Source organism: Megascapheus bottae, chromosome 4 (assembly GCF_031878675.1).
Source record: "Megascapheus bottae isolate mThoBot1 chromosome 4, mThoBot2.hap1, whole genome shotgun sequence".
NCBI lineage: Eukaryota > Metazoa > Chordata > Mammalia > Rodentia > Geomyidae > Megascapheus > Megascapheus bottae.
Genome location: NC_143512.1, coordinates 7,377,086 through 7,398,281, shown reverse-complemented (window position 1 = coordinate 7,398,281; position 21,196 = coordinate 7,377,086). Strand labels below are relative to the sequence as shown.

The 21,196-nt window shown below is 41.9% G+C and overlaps 1 protein-coding gene across 5 annotated transcripts in view; it reads right to left on the bottom strand.

Annotated features, from left to right (window-relative positions):
• Ppp2r2b (protein phosphatase 2 regulatory subunit Bbeta) overlaps nt 1–21,196 on the bottom strand; it is a 419,132-nt gene that overhangs the window by 43,625 nt on the left and 354,311 nt on the right. For all 5 annotated transcript variants that reach the window (XM_090331274.1, XM_090331275.1, XM_090331279.1 and 2 more), the window contains one exon: nt 5,951–6,128. In XM_090331274.1, the coding sequence (XP_090187400.1) occupies nt 5,951–6,128 (178 nt within the window). The remainder of the gene's footprint in view (nt 1–5,950; nt 6,129–21,196) is intronic.

The following is a 21,196-nucleotide window of genomic DNA, read 5'->3' as shown; positions in this document are numbered from 1 at the left end:
ATCAGAATTTATTCTATGATGTCTCAGATTAGATTGGACCACAAGGAATATTGTCTGGTACCTTGGAGGACAAAAGTGACCATTTTGCAGTATGCACACATTTCTCTGTCATTCTACCACTTACCTACATGCTTGTGTGGAAGGATTTTACAGATGTAATTACAGGCTCATAACAGTTAACTCTGTGATTACTCTTAAGTTAACTATTATGGGTGTCTGATTTAATCAGGCAGAAGCCTTTAATAGAAGGATCAAGTCTTCTTTGAGGGCTGCTATCTTTGCAATTGTTCATTTTTTCTAGGACTTCTTTCCTGATTGCTACCTGTAAGTACCAACATGCATATGCTTTTCCATATGTGTGTGTGTATGCACACATATGCATATGCACGTTCTGTGGCCTCATGTTTGACTTTTTTGCTTAAGGCTAGAGACTGAATGGTCTTCTCTGAGTATGCTTTCCAATGCACAGAACCTACAGGACATCAATAGACCAAGACACCAACCAGGTCTGCTCAATATGAATAGTTTCCTTAGGAGAGAACAATATGGAAGCAACATGGCAGGAAGAGTCATGGGCTGGAGAAATATTCTATTCATATGGAGCCTTCAATCTATGCTAAGTGCTCTGTACAGATGTTTGTTCCTCATAACCATCTCCTCTTCTCTTTCCCCTGTGAACTGCCTAGCTGAATCATACTGCACTAAAAGATAGGCTGCTGTCCATGGTACTGGGGAGCAGGAAATCCTGAAGCAGGATCCCCCAAAGATTTTAAGGCTGTGTGATTCCCTTGATACGGGAATCAACTCCACAATGGCTCCAGCACACAAGGCTACTAAGGCAGAAGTAGTAGCTGGGCATGGTGGCTCAAGCCTGTATTCTTACTATCAGCATAAATGTTCACAAGATTCCATCACAACCAATGCTGGGTGTACCTATTAGCAGCTATGGGGAAGTACAATGGCAGGGTGTGGTGGCATGTGTCTGTCATCATAATGACTCAAGGAAGCACAAGTAGGCCGACTGCAGCCAGGCCAGCCTGGACATAAATAGCAAGCCCCTACCTCAAAAATAACCAATGCAAAATGGGCTAGAGGCATGGCTTAAACAGTCTACCACTTGCTTAACAAATGCATTAGAACACTCATATTGCCATCGCTCAATAAGAAGCTAAAGTGCCTCTGGAATCCAGCTGGTTGATTTCAGAAACTACCTGTCTCATGCCTACCATTCAAACTTACACATGGTATCAATTCTGCTAATGTTCACAGCCTTTGTTACCTCATGCTTAGTCTTCCTTTCTGAGACCCATCAACAATGGCCTTTTTAGATTTCCTCTAGAAGTCATAATTCTTCCTTGCTACAGGACCTATGTAGACATTAGAGAAATCACTCCACATCTCTCTGCCAAGTTAATTCATGTATTTCCTCACCCTTACTTGAGATAATGAACCTCGGTTCCTCAGCAAAGACTTTATTCCCTTGTCTAAAAGATTAAAACTAGGTTCACAAAACTGTGTTCCTTTCTTTTACAGAACTCATTTCGGTATATAATTATGTACTCATTAGTGTAGTTATTTGATGAATGTTATTCTGAAAGCAGAAAATTTTGTTTCTTTTCACGCCTGTATTATTAGACTGAGAATACAACAACCAAACAAGAACCAAATCGGTGCTCAGTGCACAGTTGAGAGCTGTAATTTTCCATCTATTTAATAGATTCCATGTTAGATGAAGTACCAGGTCAACACAGACCCTTAACCCTTACAAAAATGTTTGAAGGATTCTAGGTATACTGTAGTCTTCAAAAAGAAGAAACATTTTAAAGAGAATTTTTCACCTACTGAAAAGCCTCTCGCTCTAGAAAATAACTAATTGAGAAATGGGTTAGGTTGGCCTTGACTTAAATTTAGGAGTCTATTATTGGGCAAGCTGGTAAGTGCTTAAAGAGGAGGACTTATACACAAGCCACATGGTTTTGGAGCGCCCTGCTCGAATCCAGTGCATGGTTCAGGGGTCCTGTTAATATCTGATAACAAGAGCAGAGAAAACTGCTTGCAAAAATTGACTCCATTGGGGAGCCACCTAGAAGTCTAGAACCTCAGATGACCTAAGTACTGAATTCAGCAGACCAGAACTCATTACTCTAACCCCACATTCACCTCCTCCAATCTCTTTGCCTTTCAACAATAATCACGATTATTTACTTAGTGCATTCTCTCCCTTTCTCAGTCTCGGTCTCTATGTCTCTGTGGTGATTACATATACCCTTATACAATCAACTTTTCTTTTTATCAAACATGAGGTTTCAAGTCATAGCTTCCTTCTTGCCACACCTCCAGACCACTTGTCTTGTAATACATTTTACAGATGCCGTGTTGATGTCACTACCTATTTCAGTGTCTGAGTTCTCATGACTGATAGGATGGTCATGCTTCCCAATACTATTTCACATAGCTAATCATGGCGAAAAGCTCACGTCCTTGTCTTCCACCCACTGGTGCCTGACCCATGCTTTGGTGTGGGAGGGTCTCACATGGGTCTATCCTGAGCCATGTTTCTTCCACCTTCTTGGTGGATAGAAATCATCACAAAAATAGTGGCTAAACAACACACCATTTGAGACATGTCTGGTAGCTGGTATTTTTCTTTTTCTTCTGACTGGAGAAATGGCTGGCTCCTAACCCCACAGGTGGCTCTACTTGTGTGACTAGAAGCAAAGGGGTCCCAGTTTGTACTGTCTTAGTGCTTAGGGCGGTCTGGTTGAAAGAGCTATATAGATATCAGTTACTATCACCGTCATAACAATGATGATTATTTTACATTTGGCTGCTTTAAGGGTGAATGGTAGGGTCTCATTTGTATGCTGGCATCTGGCAGGCTGTCACCCGTCTCCAGAATATAACCTAAACTGCACTATTAATATTTCCCTTTTGCATTCTCCCCAAGGCATCTGTCTCCCCAAATGCTTTCCTCCCTCTTGAAGGCCTAGAGGCAAAATTCAGAAAACCGTGCCACCTAGACTGGGAGAGCAGAAGCTCCAAGTGACAAGCCAGCTGAGCCTGAGCAGATTTCTGGCATGGATGGGAAGAAGGAAAGGGAACCACCACCCACACTTATTCTATTAGCAGCTGCACTGCCAGAAAACTCTGTAGGCAGGTTCTCCAGGGCCCAGACAATGTGGCAAGTCTGCTTTGAGACCAACAAAAGATGCTACTCATGGTCTCCATAAGTTCTTGCTGTCTGAAACTAGACCTTGTAAGTGCCAGTGATTGGTTAGAGATGCATGGCCTAAAACGCCTCAGGTATATTGAGTATTGCTGGGGTGCACAACTAGAATAAACATCCCAGCCCATCTTGCAGTTAGAGATGGATATATGATTGATGTCCAGCCAATGGAATGCATCCTATTTTATAGGCTGGCTCAAAGAATCTCCCTTGTGCGATCCTGTACAACCTCACTGTATAGATAAATAAACACAGGAGAGCTGGGAGAGTGAAGGGGCCCAAGGCTCTGAGTTACCCACTGCAGGGTCATGTTAGCTATGTGGGCTGCCAATACTGAATTACCTAGGAGGAATTACCTTTTATGCATCTGAGGTGTTAAGATCTGATTTACCCTAGGATATTTTGAAGCTTTATTCTCTTAAAGCTGGATTTCCAACTTCATTGTTATGTCACCATCCAGTAGCCAGTTGTGATACGACTCCTGAAAACCTGCCACAGATACTCAGCTTTCTGCATGTGGATGTGCCACACACTGGAATATAGACATACACAAGGGAAGTCCCTGCTCTGCTAGCCTTCCCATGTTAAGACAGGGAAACTAGAATATGTTGTTACTTTCGCAGATAAAAAATGGGTATTTACAAGAATATAGCAATGGCTGGCTACTTGGGAGTCGAAGGAGACAGTCATCAGAGGAGATGACCTTGGACCAAAGCCTGAGTAATGAATGGTTTATGGTAGTTGTGTGAATGCTGGGGACAGAAGATTCCAGAAGGAGGGAGCAAGGGCTGGGGATACATGGTTCATTAGGAGCAGAAAGGTGTTTAGTTGGGCTGAAGTAGAATGAATTAGGGCAGAGTGGTATGGTAGGGACCAGTGAAGAGTGGGGCAGCAAAATGGAGTGGACTCTAATAGCTCACGGTGAAAAACTTGGGTTTTAAGTACAATGGGAAACTTCAAAGTCCATTCTGGTGAAGATGTGGGGTATGCATTGTGGAGAAGCGGAGGAGAGGATATCAGAGAGGGACAGACAGCAGCCACACAGGGCCCCAAGTTTGGCCTAGTGGTAGAGTGCTTGCCTAGTATTCACGAAGACCTAGATCTTCCATACCACTTATATAGAAAAATCTGGAAGCTCAAGTGGTAGAGCTCTAGCCTTGAGAAAGCCCAGGGACAGTGCTCAGGCTCTGAGTTCAAGCTTCAGGAGTGGCAAAAAAAAAAAAAGATAGCTGCCACCCAGGGAACAGATCACTAATTGTATTTTGGTCAGAGACAGGATGGAACTGTGAGTGTCTCTGAGATGCATCTTAGAGGAACTATTGACAGGGATCGTAGTTAAATTGGGTTGTGATAGGATGAAGTGAAGGCTAGCAAATGAGAAAGACGAACAACACTGGCATGGAGGCTAGGTGCTCAGCTGCCAGAAAGGTAGACCCAGAACCGAGGAATTTTGGTGCAGAGTCAGGTTTAGGGAGGAGAGGAGACATTCAATCATCCTAGATGTTCATCAGGATGTTTCTTGATTTTTCTCTGAGCTATAAATAGGAGCTAATAATGCTTACATTATAGGGGTATTTTATCCAATATACCATAAAGGGGTAGAAAGAATAAGGAAGTATAGGGGCTTGAAAATTGCCAGTAAAGATTTTTCTGATGTGAATTTTCAGATGTATTCCATCTGTGACGTATCCATAATCTCAGGAGACTGAGATATGAGGATTATGATTCAAAACCAGCCAATGGCAAGAAAGCCTGGGAGACCTTTATCTCCTATTAACTCCTAAAAGCTGGCAGTGGAGTGTAAACTCAAGTGGTAGAGCATCGCTGGCCTTGAGTGAAAAAGGTAAGGGATAGCACCCAGACTCTGAGGTTAAGCCACAGTACTGGCACAATAAAAACAAAAAGAAATTTATGTACTGTATAATTTATATTGTACATGCATTTTATAAAGAGGTAAAAAGAAATATTTTGGGATTGGAGACGTGACTCAGGTGGTAGCACATCAGCCAATGAGCAAAACCAGTGAGTTTGAGTCTCAGACTCAGACACACACACACAGAGAAATACTTCAAGTTGCTCATGGATCAGTACTCCATAAATGGCAGCCACTATTAATTTCATTGTTATGGGACCTGGAGTAGCATCTCTCTTTCATTTAGTCCACTTGAGCCATTGATAAAGCTTTAATAGAGGAAGGAACCTAATTGAATGCTAGGGTGTTATTGTTGGCACAGTCACATCTGATTTTAACGTTTGACAACATGATGGAATTAATTTCTAATCCAGAGCTAGTCACCATTTGTAGTTCAATATTTTCCTAACTTTGTCACTGGGGTGAAAGAGGCTCATGAGTACCAATATATTTTGAAAGAAATAAGCTCTCGGGGACCTGGAGTGTGGCCTAGCAGTAGAGTGCTCACCTAGCATACACAAAGCCCTGGATTTAATTCCTTGGTACCACATACACAAAAAACCCCAAAGTGTTGCTGTGGCTCAAGTGGTAGAGCTCTAACCTTGAGAAAGCACAGGACAGTGCCCAGACCCTGAGTTCAAGGCCCAAGACTGGCAAGAAAGAAAGGAAGAAAGAAAAGAAGCTCTCTAATCTCTAAGTGGCAGTTGGTACAGTGGTAACCACTCCATTCTATTCCATTCCCTCACGCTCCCCCCAAAGCCCACTCATACCTGATTCAGGCCAACTGATCATTGGCTATAAGGAAAGGATACTAAAACTCTGATTGGTTATTTCAAAGTTCCATAGGTTAATTCTCAGGTCATCAGCAGACATGTAGGTTTCGTAGTCGCTGTTGACGGATATGGAGTTGATGTGATACGTGTGTGCATTGGCAAATACTCTCCGAGGAGTGGCTTCCACCATTAGATCCATGGGTCTCAGGACAGGCACCTGCCATGTAAGAAAACCAAAATGCATCAGAACCAAGTCTCCTAGTAAAAGCATGTACATGTTCCCATCTTTATCATTATAACCACAAGAAAGATTCTTGAAGCTGGAGAAACTTCATGATGCTTTCATTCTGTTCTGGTCCTTCTATCTGTACTGTCACCTGATAGGGAATTCCATTCTTGATACATTCTAACTGAGGATAAGTTCCATGGGGTGGAAGCATTGGTTTCCAGACCTGGTAAAGCGGTTATATTTATTAATATTATCATTATTTATTTGTTGATCATGGTGCTTAGACTCTGGGTGTTGTCCCTGAGCTTTTCAGCTCAAGGCCACCCTATCCCTTGAGCCACAATCCCACTTTCCTGTTTTTTTTAAATGTTCTTTTAAAAATTGTAATTAATAGCAGGGTTACATTATATTTGCCAGATAGAAGGTGCATCACTTCACAAACATTGATACCCCTTCTCATGTTTTTGTCCCCATCTCCCTCCCCCACTCCCACTCTTGTTTTCCCCCCTTCCCTACCCTATTTCAAATAAACAAACATATATGCAATATACCAATAATAAGGTAAGATATTATAACAATACGAGATAACCAAGGGACAACAAAAGATATGAGAAATAACATAGTACATTAAGAATAACAACCGCACATTATATGGCTCTTGTTTCCATATCCTGGAAGTCCTTTCATCCTATCCCTTGAGCCACAGACCCACTTTCCCATTTTCTAGTGGTTAATTGGAGATAAGAGTGTCTCAGTCTTTAGTGCCCAGGCTGGCTTTGAATCGTGATCCTCAGATCTCAGCCTCCTGAGTAGCTAGGATTACAGGCGTCAGCCATTGTGCCCAGCTTCTGTATTCTTATTAGCTGATATTAGTTATGCAGATTTCATTGTTACATTTCCACACACCTTGATGATATGTCTCATCAGTGTGATGCTGTTAGTCACTTGCTTCTTTCTCCCCACTTCTCAAGGCCCATGGATTTCCTGGTTCAATTTTCAATATATGCCAATAATCTACTTTGACCATAATTATCTTCTTTTAGTACTTATCTCAAAAGTACTTGTCTTGTAGTTTTTTTTCAAACCCATGAAATCTATTTTTATGTTTTGCCACTCCTGGGGCTTGAACTCAGGTCCTGAGCACTGTTCTTGGGCTTTCTCAAGGCTAGAGCTCTACCACTTGAGCACAGCACCACTTCTGGATTTTTTCTACATATAGTACCGAGGAATCGAACCCGGGTCTTTGTGCATGCTAGGCAAGCACTCTACCACTAGGCCAAACTCCTGGCCTGAAATCCATTTTTTAAAAGCAATTGTGAGCCAGGTGCTAGTGGTTCACATCTATAAACCTAGCTATTCAGAAGGCTGAGACCAGAGGATAAAGCCAGCCTGAGCAGGTTTTCCCAGTCCACGAGACTCTTACATTCAATTAGCCATAGAAAAAGCCAGAAGTAGGAGCTGTGTGTCAAGTGGTAGAGTGCAAGCCTTGAGCAGAAAGGCTAAGGGACAGTGCCCAGGCCCTGATATAAAGCCCTAGGACTAGTACAAAAAAAGAGGGAATTATGGGAGGATCTTTAGAAACATTTCATTCAACTCTAATCTCAACAGATCCACATGTCTTTTCATCATATGGCTTTCACGAACTTTGTCTTTCATTTCTAAGGTTGTTTGGGAAAATGTTTAGTCAGAAACTCCGATCACCCCAACTCAGTCACTCATACCAAGCATACCCTCATATCCTGGCTGGGCTCAGGGAATCTTGGTTTATTCCTATTGTATTGGAACACCAGCCAGGCAGTGGTCACCTTCCATTCAAACTGACCCCGTTGGGAAAATCAATTCCAGAGTCACCTTACAGATCTATAAAAAGGTGCAACGCAAATATGTGTTGCATGACTTTGGTAAGAGTAAACGCCATTGAGCATTTCCATCTTGGTAGCTAAGACAATCATGTAGTTCAATAAACTATGTGTGTTATCTCTCAGTAGAAAACATGACCAAAGCGATGCCATTCTTTGTGTCTTTGAATTCTGGGTGAAATGGCTCTTAAGAAGGGCGGGAGAACAGATTGATGTCAGAAATTAAAACAACCTAACCCAACTAGCCAACCACCCTAAACCGTATGACACACGTGCAACCCTTCAATAGATTAAGAAAATAAAGAACCTAAGCATCAATCTCCTTCCCCAAGCTAATGGTCTCCTGCATCCCCACCCCTGGTTGATTGGTGGCCAGGTGGAGATGAAGACTTCTCTTGATTGGCTTCAGCGCGCGCGTGCGTGCGTGTGTGTACACATATGCTTGTGCCAGTATCGGAGCCCTGACTTTGCTTTTTCACTCAAGGCTGACGCTCTGCCCCTGTCCACCTCCTGTCTTGAATTTCAACTCTCCAGAGCGTCATTTTTTGTGTAAATGGGGTTACAGCTGGGCACTCCTGTATCTAGCCTGTGCCAGGGCTTTTATAGTTTGCCAGTAAAGAACACCCTAGCTGGAGTTTTTGAGTAGCCTGACCCCTGGAGCGCTCTAGAAAGGGAACGGGCGTGGTTTCCTGGCTCCTAAGCTTCTCATTGCTATGTGTTGTCTGTGGAGCATGGCTGGGGCTCTGGCGACACGGACAGGAGTGTGACAGTTGGGATCAAGAGGCGTTACAAAGTGGGAGCTGCCAGGACCGGGCTGTGGCTTAATGTGATGGGCCTGCCTGCTAATGTGGGCTGACACGTACCATGATGGCCACGTAACGGGAAGGACTGGAGCAGGTGTCTAGGGATGGGCGTTAATGCTCTGCCTAGAAAAGGGAGGTGTAGGGGTATGTGTGTGTGTGTGTGTGTGTGTGTACTGTGGGTGTACAGGAGAGGGGAGGAGTCCTGAATGTCATTCATGGCATGTGGAACCAAGGATGAGAGAGGAATTAAGCCCTGGCTGGGCACAGACATGTACTCACAATCCTCTGTGAACTCACACTGACTGCCTGCCTGACCCCACCGGGAGAGGTGTGCAGGGAGGGGGGCTGCCCCGCCCAGCATGGCCAGCTGAGGAACTGGGTGTGAGTGAACATGTGTTGCTTCTTTCTTTTTTTTTTTTTTTTTTTTTTTTTTGCCAGTCCTGGGCTTGAGCTCAGGGCCTGAGCACTGTCCTTGGACTTTCTCAAGGCTAGAACTCTACCACTTCCGGCTTTTTCTATGTATGTGGTACCGAGGAATCGAACCCGGGTCTTCATGCATGCTAGGCAAGCACTTTCACCACTAGGCCAAATTCCCGGCCGCACATGTGTTGCTTCTACTCAACACAATTAGGCAGCAGTATGAAACAAACAAAAAATGGCTGAATACATGGAGAAGTCTGATGCTTCCAAGACCTGCTGTAGACCTGAGCCGTCGTCTCCATCAGCTGTGTTGGGGGATGTGGTGGGAAGCTCTGCTATCTGTGTGTCACCCCTTCATTATTATTACTACGTGTCTTTGTCAGTACTGGGGCTTGAACTCATACAATCACTGGGCTTTTTGGCTCAAGACTAGAACTCTGCCACTTGAGCTTCTGGCCTTCTGGTTGGAGTAAGAGTCTCACAGGCTGCCTGGGCTGGCTTCAAACCATAATCCTTGGGTCTCAGCCTCTTGAGTCACTAGGATTATAGGTGTGAATCACTTTCTTCATTATTATTATTTCCAATACTATCTAATCTGGATGACTATGTTTGGGAAGAGGAAAGTGTGAAAACACTGGGCCAGTTCCTGGAAGTTTAGATGAGGAGCTGGAGCTTAAGTCCTCTGTTCAGGATCATGTGGTGGGGTGGCATGGGCGGGGAAGGACTTCCACAGCCCAGAGTTCTGCCTCTCCTGGGATTTGGACTCAGGACCTAGATGCTGTCTCTGAGCTTTGTTTGCTCAAGGCTGCCACTTGAGCCACAGCTCCATTTCTGGGTTTTTAGAGCCTCATGGGTTTCTTACTCAGGCTAGCTTTAAACTGTTATCTGCTGAGTAACTAGGATTATAAGCACTAGTGCCTGGCTCGAGAGCTCTGGTTGGCCACAAAATGTCAGATGACTGAACCAGACAACACCTTAGGATCAGGCCTGGATCTTTTTGCTTTCCTTTTCTTTTTTGGAAGAGGCCTCATTAGGCAGGTTTAGAACTCATGATCTTCCTGCTTCAGTCTCTTGAGTCCTGGGGTTACAGGACTCAAGCAGCACCAGGCCAGGATCTCTCAGTGCAGTTTAAACCCTCTGATCTGAGCCGCACTGGTGCTGTTGACACGTGAGTAGAAGCCTTGGATCTGCAGAGGACATAGTGGGTCTGAGCTGCCTGTCAGGCACCTCAAATGGTGCCCTGGCCCTGGCTTAGTCTCAGCTCATGCAGCGGATTACCGAGGGCGATCACCACAGGCCTAGGTCTCACGCTAGACTAGCAACTCAACAATGTTCCAGGACAAGAAGGGCCTCTGAGCCTCTTTGTAAAGATGCAGGACAACACGCTTCTCCCCTCTCCCTTCACTGAGGTCTCTGTTTAAGCATTCCACCCTTAGAGAGGCCTTCCACCAACACCCCTTCCTCTTACATGCCCCCCCCAACTGCTGAGAAGAGTTGAAACATGCACCCCATTACTGAATCATCTCCATACACAGGGTGAGCCCCACTGCACAGATGAGGAGGTCAACCATAATCATCCTCCCTATCTCCTTTACTTTTCTCTTCTTCTTCTGGTTCTTTTTAGGAAAACCTGACTGGGAGTGCAGGTTTGCACTCCATGGAGAAGTGGGGTGAAGAAGTTGTCTCATTGATATCAAGGGTGGGAGTGGTGGGAGAGGAGTGGGAGGCCCAGACTCCCCCGGCCACATCCTTTCCCCTTTATAGGGGTGTCCTCTGAGAAGCATGGTTTATGACCCCTGGACTTCTGGGGTGAGGCATCTTGGGAAGGGCTGAGCCATAGGCTCCCCCCTGGGAAGATGTATTCTGAAGCTTTGCTACACACACTTCGGCAGTGCTGAGCTGCTGTCAGTCTGCGCATAGTAGGCCCAGGATATGTGGTGACTTCTCAGGGATTGTGTAACAGTGTAGAAGGAAATCACTCCTCATCCCGACCCCGGGTCCTTTTCATCCCTAACACCAGATCACCTCAGAAGACACCCACAGATGGCCGAGATTTTCCTCCCCACTCTACAAAGGATAGACATAAGAGATGTGCATCCATCTGTCTCGAACACGACTGCCTCTTGCCATTCACTCTGCAAGAAGTAACACTCAGAAGGGTGCACTTGAGTGATAGGTTAAATCAAGGCGCCATGTATGCTTTTAACCTAGTGTCTTATCATATGTCTCCAGTAAAGATTGCACTATTTATCTTGAGTTATTATTTGTCAGAATTCTGTGTAACAATCACAACAACAATTAAGCTCAGCAGAAAATTTTAAGCTCTAACCATCATATATGGTGAAAAAAATCTCTCTTAGAAATGAGCCAAATACACAGCTATGAGGACTTCTTGGCTTTTCTGTAGAGTGATACTGACAGAATAAATATAGGTTATCTTAAAAAAAATGAGCCAAATACATTTAGTATTTCCTTGGGGGTACTTTCTTCTTACTTGAAGAGGAAGAAAAGACAGCCTCTGACTTCTGAAGTGGCTGTTGGAAGTCCTCTAGTAGTGCTGTGGTCACTATCCAGTCACTACGGTACTTAAATTCCATTGGCCATATCAAAGCTGGAGTTACTTCCTTTGAATAATGTACTTACAGTTTATCAAAATGATTAACAAGAAGCTGTTTGTCTTAAGGGAAGATCAAGGAAGCGAGGAAGATGAAAGAGAAGAGAGGACAAATGCAGCCATGATATTAAGTATATATATATATATATATATGATAACTTGGATGGAGTTGGAAGGCAATGATAGAAAGGGTAATTGGTTGACATTGATCAAGGTGTACTGCACTTATGAACTAAGATGTACAGCTACTTAAAGATAATAAAAGGTGATCTAAAAGTTTTAGTTTAAATTGCCCATGTTTAAAGTATTCCTGGAATCATATTTTCTACAATGGAAGAGCTTAGTTGTCTAACTTAAAAATATTCAGGAAGATGTATTGCTTTTCAGAATGTTTCTAAGTGGTACACAAGCATAGAATTTGTAATGACATGTTGTTTTGCAGACCTGCCCTTAAAATGTTGGCTGAGACATTTACCAGCCATGTGGCCTTTGACTTGTTAATCTTCACTGTCAGTGAGCAGTAAAAACTCTCTGAGCAGCATTGTTGAGAGAACTTAGCATAGGCCTGATTCTAATATTAACAATGAAGCATTGTAGAGCAGGGATTCAAAGTTTAAGACCAACCTGGGTTATAGTGACAGATCCTGTCTCAAGAATACCGTCTTTTCTCATATGGGGACGCTAGATTTAGCTTATAAACTGGTAAGTAATCATGCATTGGTTGGTATACAAGTGCATACAACTGTATTTCATTGAAATATGGTAGATTCAAGGAAGAATTCTAGTATAATTCCTTAGAAAGACAAAGTTCAACAAAATAAACCAACAGGAAGCTGGTATTTGAAAGGAGTGGGGAAGGGTCAAGGGAAAATAAGTGGACAAATGAAGAGAGAATGCAGTCAAGAATCCAATGTAGGGGGTCAGAATGTGGCTTAGTGGAAGAGTGCTTGCGTAGCACACATGAAACCCTGGGTTCGATTCCTCAGTACCACATACACACAAAAAGTCAAAAGTAGCACTGTGGCTCAAAGGCTAGAGTGCTAGCCTTGAATAAAAGCTCAGGGACAATGCTTAGGCCCTCAGTTCAAGTTCCAGGACTGGCAAAAAAAATGCTATGTATATCTTACATAATTATTAAGAGTGATGAAAGGGGTGGATGGGAAGCAATGAGAATGTTGATGGGGTGACACTGATTAAAAGGACATCATATTTATAAACTGCTTGGTTAAATGGCAACTCCCTTGTCCAACCACTTAAAGATATTTAAAAGATACTAAGAATGAAAAACAATGTGCATGAATACATGCTTTGTGCCAAAATTATATGAGGTGCCTAAGTTATTGACTTCACAAAGACCCTAGAAGACCGGTACTTGCCATTCCTATGACATAAGTGTGGATCCCAAATCTAGATGATCATGAAGCTTCTTTGGGTGGTCAAACCACTCTGTAAGTCTGTACAGAAGCTGCCAGTACTTTTGTACGTGTGTGCTTAGTGTCTGAACTCAGGGCCTGGGTGCTATCCCTTCACTTTTTTCACTCAAGGCTGGCACTCTACGACTTGAGTCACAATTCCACTTCTGGCTTTTTGGTGGCTAACTGGAAAGAAGAGTCTTACATACTTTCTTGCCCTGGCTGGATTTAAACTGTGATCCTCTGATATGAGCCTCTTGAGGATTACAAAGGTGAGACACTGATGCCCAACTTATATTAGCTTCCAATTATAGAATTGTGGACGATTCGGAGACATTGCCTAGAGGATTCTTTTTATTACCTATGAGTTTTTAGCTTTGCTTCCCTTCCCCCTGGAGAGTTCAGTCAATATTATACAACTCAGTCTTGCTCTGGGAGATGGCTAGTGGAATGGCTTGTCACTGGATAGCAATTAACTTCGCTGGAAAAAAAATGGTGGAAAACTCTCCTGATTAAGAGTTTTCCAAATAGCTTCTGTCCTTGGTGTCATTAAAACCTTGAACAATCTGGACCCTCATCCAATTATCAAACCAACCTGGGGGAGGGGGGACAGAGTCTGCCATCATGTATACCCATTATTAAGGGGTAATTCAGTGTAACAAACCAAATTGAGTATGCACAAAGACTGTCAAATAAAATAAACCACTAACAAATTAAATTACTCTCTATTTCGGTGGGAAGAATGCCAGTCAGTTTTCATTTTAAAAAATACTCATTGCTATTCTATAAACACACATACACATATACACAGGAACATTAGAAGGTCTCTTGGGTTATCTGTGCCGTGGTTGATTTCCAGCAGACACAGCTCTCTTGGTTTCAGAGAATGAAGCTTTAAGCCTCATTCTAGTGTTTCCATAGATCAATAGTGGATGGAGTTCAAGATGTGTGAGTTATAGGTTGGCTGTGCTTATGACGACATATCAGAGCTGTTATTTCCAGAATGAACCTGTCACTCAACAGCACCTCGCCAAAACCCCAAGGGATCCTATCCAAATAATATGATTTTTAGATTTCCTTGCTCACACCCTTCAACAGCCTCAATATGTCCTTAATTTCTTTAACTGGCTGTCTCACACAGATTGAAATAAGCCTGAAAGAGAGAAAAGAAAAAAAAAAAAAGAAAACCACCTTTAGAAAAAGTCAAGCTTTGTGCTTAAGGTTATTAAATATCTTTGAATTATGGTTTTTTATTTAACATTTATTAAGTGCCAACCACTGCACTAGGTGGTATGTGTATGGTGTGGACTAAAACAGATTGTACTGTGGAACTGAAAGTCTAATCTGAAGGGAAAACCTTCATATCTCAAAGCAAATTTTGTCATGAAGCATTCCTGATGTGATCGAAGAAGGCACATAGTTCCAGGTAAGGGGAAGTTGCCTCCTCATTTAGATTGGGGGAAGTAAGTTGTTTGAAAAGAAGTGAAATCCCCTTTCCGTGAGCATCTTAGCTTCTAAGTCAGAGGCTCTGGATGAGAGGCCATTTCAATTCAGCTGCGCCAAGATATACGTAGAAGGGCCACTCCTGCAGAGCTGGCACTGGCACTGGCAGGTTAGGGCTGGGAAGGCCGGCTGCCCTGAGGTACATAGTACTATGTCAGTGCCTCTGAAATGGAGAAACCCAGCTCTCAAGGAAACCCCCTGGAAGTCTCAATCTACGGTAGAGAGAAGAAATCATATACTTTGACAATGGGCAGTAAAACATTCCGCTTCAGGGCTTACAGGGTAGCTGAGTCATAGAGCATTGGATTAGCATGTGCAAAGCCAAAAGTTCGATCCCTAGCACTATAAAAATAATAAAAAAAAACCCCAGGAAAGTATCACCCCTCATAAAAACCACAAACCAAAAGAGGGGATTATTAGAGAAGCAAGAGAGGATGAGAGTAGGGAGAGGGTTTAACTGGGGAGAATATGATGAAAGTACATTGTGGGCATATAGGAAACATCATAAACCCATTAACAAATTACAACTTAAAAGAGGAAGAACTAAGCAAGATAAACTGAAAGTCCACAGAATGGGAGATCTTTACTAGCTGTGTATCAGATAAAAGCCTAATATCAAAAATATACTCAGAGCTCAAAAAAAATTAAACCTCCTCCAAACAAATCCTCAAAGAAGCAATAAGAATGGCTGATAGACATATGAAGAGATGGTTTTTTTTGTTGTTTTGTTTTGTTTTTTGTTTTTTTTTTTGCTAGCCTTGGGGCTTGAACTGAGGGCATGAACACTGTCTTTGGGCTTTCCTCCAGGCCAGCACTCTACCACTCGAGCCACAGCACCAATTCTGGCTTTTTCTGTGTATATGGATTCAAACCCTGGGCTTCATGCATGCTTGGCAAGCACTCTACCACTAGGCCATGCTCCCAGCCATAAAGAGATAATTGATATCTCTAGTCATAAAAGAAATGAAAATCAAAACAACTATGATATTCTACCTCACCCCAGGTAGAATGGCCATTATCAAGAAAACTAACAATAACAGATGCTGGTAGGGATATGGCCAGAAGAGAATACAATTACATGGTTGTTGGGAATGTAACTCGTTCCACCACTCTCAACAGCAGTATGGAGGTTCCTCAAAAGACTAAACATAGAGCTCCTTTATGACCCAACAATCCCACTTCTGGGCATTTACCCAAATGACCACAAACAAAGTTACACTAAAGCCACCAGTACAACCATGTTCATGGCGGAATTTTTTTTTTAAATCATAGCCAAGATATGGAATTGACCCAGATGACTCTTACTAGGATCAAGACAATTTGGTAATAAATAATATATATACATATATATGAATTCTAAGCTTCCCTCAGAAAGAATGGCATTGCCCCATTCATAAGGGAATAGAAAGACTTGTAAAAAAAACTTTATCAAGTGAAATAAGCCAGACCCAGAGAAACATAGGCCCAGTGGTTTCCTTCATTTGTCGTAACTAGTATGTGACTATAAATCTGCAAGCAAACCCAATGGACAGTTAAAGAGAAATAATTACACCTGGACATGATTAAACTACTCTAAACATTCATACAGCAAGAACAAGGGAGAATATTCTTGAGAGGATCACAAGGGCTCAATAGCTATGAGTATAAGATCATATAAAATGATGCTTATCAAAATGAACTACAAGAAATGGAGAGATTTTTTTTTACTATATTGTTTTTTTTCTTTCCCCTTTTCAATGCTTTATTCCCTTCTGTCACTGTTTTTGATTTCTGTACTCTTTGTCTTGTGTATAAATTTATTGGATTTGGGGAGGAGAAGGGGAGAAATGGTGGGACAAAGAGTGAGCCAAATCAGCAGTGAAACCCATTAGACACTATGTTGGAAATGAACCATACAACTTGAGGGGAGGGAAGTCAGGATGGGAACACCTGGGAGAGAATGAGGGAGGGGGTGACACTGTTCAAATGGAAATGTCATTACCTGAATCATGTTAAGTGTAACCCCTCTGTATATCACCTTTACAATAATTTTTTTATAAGAAGCTAGTGGGAAGGAGATGAGGAATATAATAAAAGTACATGATGTACAAGTATAGAACCATCACAATTTGTGCAATTATTAATTTAGTCTGTACACATTTGTATATATAATAAACATGATTGACTATATTGCATATGATTACATACCTACACATGTATATTCATTTCACTTACATATGTGCATTATATACCTATATATCACATTTACATATCTATTATATACCTACACACATATCTTCATCTATTTTAAAGACCTCTCCATACTGCCACTAATAAGAGTAACATATAACCTATGAGAGTTGCCTGGAAAATTATATATGTACATACACACTCAGATGTATATATATCAATGCATTGAAAGTGATTTTCTTGACAAACTAACAGTTTCATATTCTGAGTGTCTGATTTTTTCTGAGCCATCTATGGAGAAAAGAGAATATATACTTTTCTCTTAGAAGACAAACTCACTATCTAGTTACCAGTCCACAACAAAGGTCTGCCAGTGTTATCTTACTTTAACCCAGACATATCCATTTCCTGTCACCATCACAATTTCTCAAAGTGCGCTTCCCTATTCCTAATGTACAATTCCACACGAAAAAAGGCAACATCAAAAAATACTATAGCATTGGCTGGGAGTGTAGCCTACTGGTAGAGTGCTTGCCTAGCATGTACAAAGCTCTGGGTTCAATTCCTTGGTACCAAAGACTTGGAAAAAGCTGGAGGTAGTGCTGTGGTAGGGTGCTATCCTTGAGCAAAATGTGTCCAAAAACACTGCTTAGGCCCTCAGTTCAAGCCCCAGGACTGGTAAAAAAATAAAATAGGAAAAGAAAAAAAATATTACAGCAGGACAAAATTCAAACCAGTACTTAGATCTAGGAATGGATAGGGCAGAGAGTCAGTGGTTCAAATTTTGATTCTCTTCCCCTCCGTCCACTCTCCATTTGTCTACTAGTTAGGACTTTTCAGTGTTTTTTTTTTTTCTCTTTTTTTTCCAGTCCTGGGTTTGAGCTCAGGGCCTGAGCACTGTCCTTGGACTTTCTCAAGACTAGAGCTCTACCACTTGAGCCTCAGCACCACTTCTGGCTTTTTCTAAGTATGTGGTACCAAGGAATTGAACCCAGGTCTTCATGCATGGTAAGCAAGCACTCTACCACTCAGCCAAACTCCCGGCCCAGGTAGAATCATTTTTAAAATTTGAAAATGTACTTTCTCTTATTATTAAGATATGTGTCACTGAAATTTTGATGACCAAGATTAACAAGACCTGGGAACTACATATTAAATCATGCCATTTATTACTGCAGAATATTGAAAGCCAAGAAAATGAACGCAAATATGCTCTTACCTTGAAGAAACTCAAAGTTAGAAGCTTTCTGAGAAGTACTTTACATAAAAAGCCTGGATAGATATGAAGCTGTGTTTCTAAGAACTTTGACAACACAGCCTTGCATAGATCTGAACGTTCCACGTTCGTTTGGTACCTGGCTACATTATTAGTTTTATTTCCCACCAACAGATGGCAGTCGTGATTACTAGTGACACTTTCATTAAGGAATAAAATGAGTTATCAATGATTGGTAAAGACTATAACCTCTTGATTCTTCTTAATTCCTGGCTGCATTGTAGAATCAAATAAGGTCTTCTGTTCAAAACTTCTGCCTGGTCCCACTGGCAATTAGTTGAGAACTGTGAGGTGGAACTCAAGTATTGGTATTTTAAATCTTCTCAGGTGATCATTGTGTAGACTCAAGGCCAGAAGCAAATACACGTGAGAGCAAATGGAAGAATTTCCATATACTCAATCACTTAGGAATAGGTTTCTTTTTCTAGAGGATGGTGAGACATTATCCACCAGAATGATTAATTTTACAGTTCTCTGCTGAGTGAGCGTTTTAAAATTTCTTACCTAGTTAAAATATTTCAATCATTTTAATAAACAAATACAAAGGAAATCATTCATGAAAGATAAAAATGAAAAGATCCAGATGGCTCACACCTGTAATCCTAGTTACTCAGGAAGCTGAAATCTGAGGATCATGGTTCAAAGCCCACCTAAGCAGAAAAATCTGTGAGACTCTTATCTCCAATTAACTAGAGAAAGCTAGAAGTAGAGGTATGGCTCAAGTGGTAAGAGTGCCAGTTTTGAGGGAAAAACCCATGTACCTGTGGTTAAGCTCCATTCCCAAGAACAAAAAGAAGATACAAAACATTTATTAAGTTGATAAAAGACAGCACAATAAAAATATAACAGCAAGTTTAGAAAAAGAGAGTAAATGACCATGACATACAGAAATATGCCTACCTCATTAGCAGTCAGTGAGATGGAAACTAAGATTTAAAAATCTTTACTCTTACAAAAAGATTAATCTGATTAATCTTTATTCATAAAAGTGTAATAGATGTCAGTCCAGTCTCAGCTTTGTAATATTATTCATTTAAGCTCATTATGGTTAGATGATAAGGGTGAGACAGAAGACATCTGTGTGTCTTAGCTTAAAGCACTGTAGCATTCTGGCCAAGGTAAAATATCTGATAATATCTTATCCCAAAGATGTTATGTACAATGGTAATTTTTCCCAAAGCGAACTTTAATAAGACTTTCAGAAGTGGCTATTAAAATTAACTTTTTGAATATGAGCTATTCTGGAAAAGCATTAGCATGTAACGAAGGTTTGGAAAAACTGAAAGTTTATCAACAGAGGAATGATTTTTAGTTATAGCATTTTTTTTTTGCCAGTCCTGGCTTGAACTCAGGACCTGAGCACTGTCTTTGGGTTTTCTCAATGCTAGAGCTCTACCACTTGAGCCACAATAACACTTCTGGCTTTTTTTTTTTTTTGCCAGTCCTGGGCTTGATCTCAGGGCTTGAGCACTGTCCTTGGATTTTCTCAAGGCTAGCACTCTACCACTTGAGCATCAGCATCACTTCGGCTTTTTGCTATGTATGTGGGGTACCGAGGAATCGAACCCGGGTCTTCGTGCATGCTAGGCAAGCACTCTACCACTAGGCCAAACTCCTGGCCCCACTTCTGGCTTTTTCTATGTATGTGGTAACTGAGGAATCGAACCCTGGTCTTCATGCATTCTAGGCACTCTACCACTAGGCCCAATGACCAGCCCCGGCTATGGCATTCTTATAGTTTAGAATATCTATAGTTACGTCAAAAATGATGAATTGACCCAGAGGGCTACTTATGTTACTGAGTAATGTATATAGCATGGATTCAATTTTGTAAAAACAAAATAATATCTATTCATCCATTAATGCTCATAATTATAGATAATATATTATGTATCCTATCCAATGTGTATTATGTACAATGTACTCTACATACAAAGATATGAAAACAAGTATATCAAAGTAGCGATGTTATCTATCTGTGGGTAAGAGGCCATAGCACAGTATTGCTTGATGTATTGCTAGAAATATGTGGTACTTTTGTTTTCTTTCTCTTTCCTTTCCTTCCTTCCCCTCTCCCTCCCTACCTCCTTGCCTCCCTCCCTCCCTCCCTCCCCCCCCTCTGTCACACACACACACACCAGCCTAGGGCTTGAACTCAGGGCCTGGGCACTGTCCTTGGGCTTTCTCAAGGCTATCACTTTACCACTTGAGCCCAGCTCCACTTCCAGCTTTTTCTGTGTATGTAGTACTGAGGAACCAAACCCAGGGCTTCATGCATGCTAGGCAAGCCCTCTACGCCCTAGGCCACGTTCCTGGGCCCGTGGTACTTTCATAATAAATAAACAAAAGAAATGAAGTCACCACAGCTAATGTCTCAGCAAAAGCAGGATTCTTTTACTTCCTCTCACATGGCCCCTGGTCCTAGCTACTGGGCAGCCTGAGAAGGATCACCTGTGCACATGATCACCTCCAGCCACTAATTAAGACCCATTAAAAAAAAAACACAGATTCTTCTTTCTAGCCTGGACTTTCTGGATTCTTCAAAAGAAAAGTTCAGCAGCCATCAGACATAGAGTATCCGCAGTGTGGGAGCTTTAATCTGCTTTCCTGAATAAGGGAGCAGGCTACTTCTGATCCTCCAGCTATTGGAGGAAATTTCTCAGCCCCGCCCCTCCGGGGGGGAGAGGCCCCTCCCACTTTACCCCTTCAGTGATGGTTTGTGCAAATGGTTTTTTTTACTAATACACGGCTTCAAAGCACTGACTTCTATTCTGCCAAAGAGGACAGGTGCTTTCTGTTCATATAGCTTCTAAAGGATTCACCTTGAGAATAGCCTAGATCCTATATCAACTATAATCCCCAGATAATTGTTTTTCAAACAAATTGATTTGAACTGCAGTGTGGCTTCCTCACCTTGTGCCACCTTCTGGCTACCAGTCCCTTTCTCTTCTGAAGAGACATTCTGAGATAGATAATACTGTGTGAGAGTGGGATCTTAAC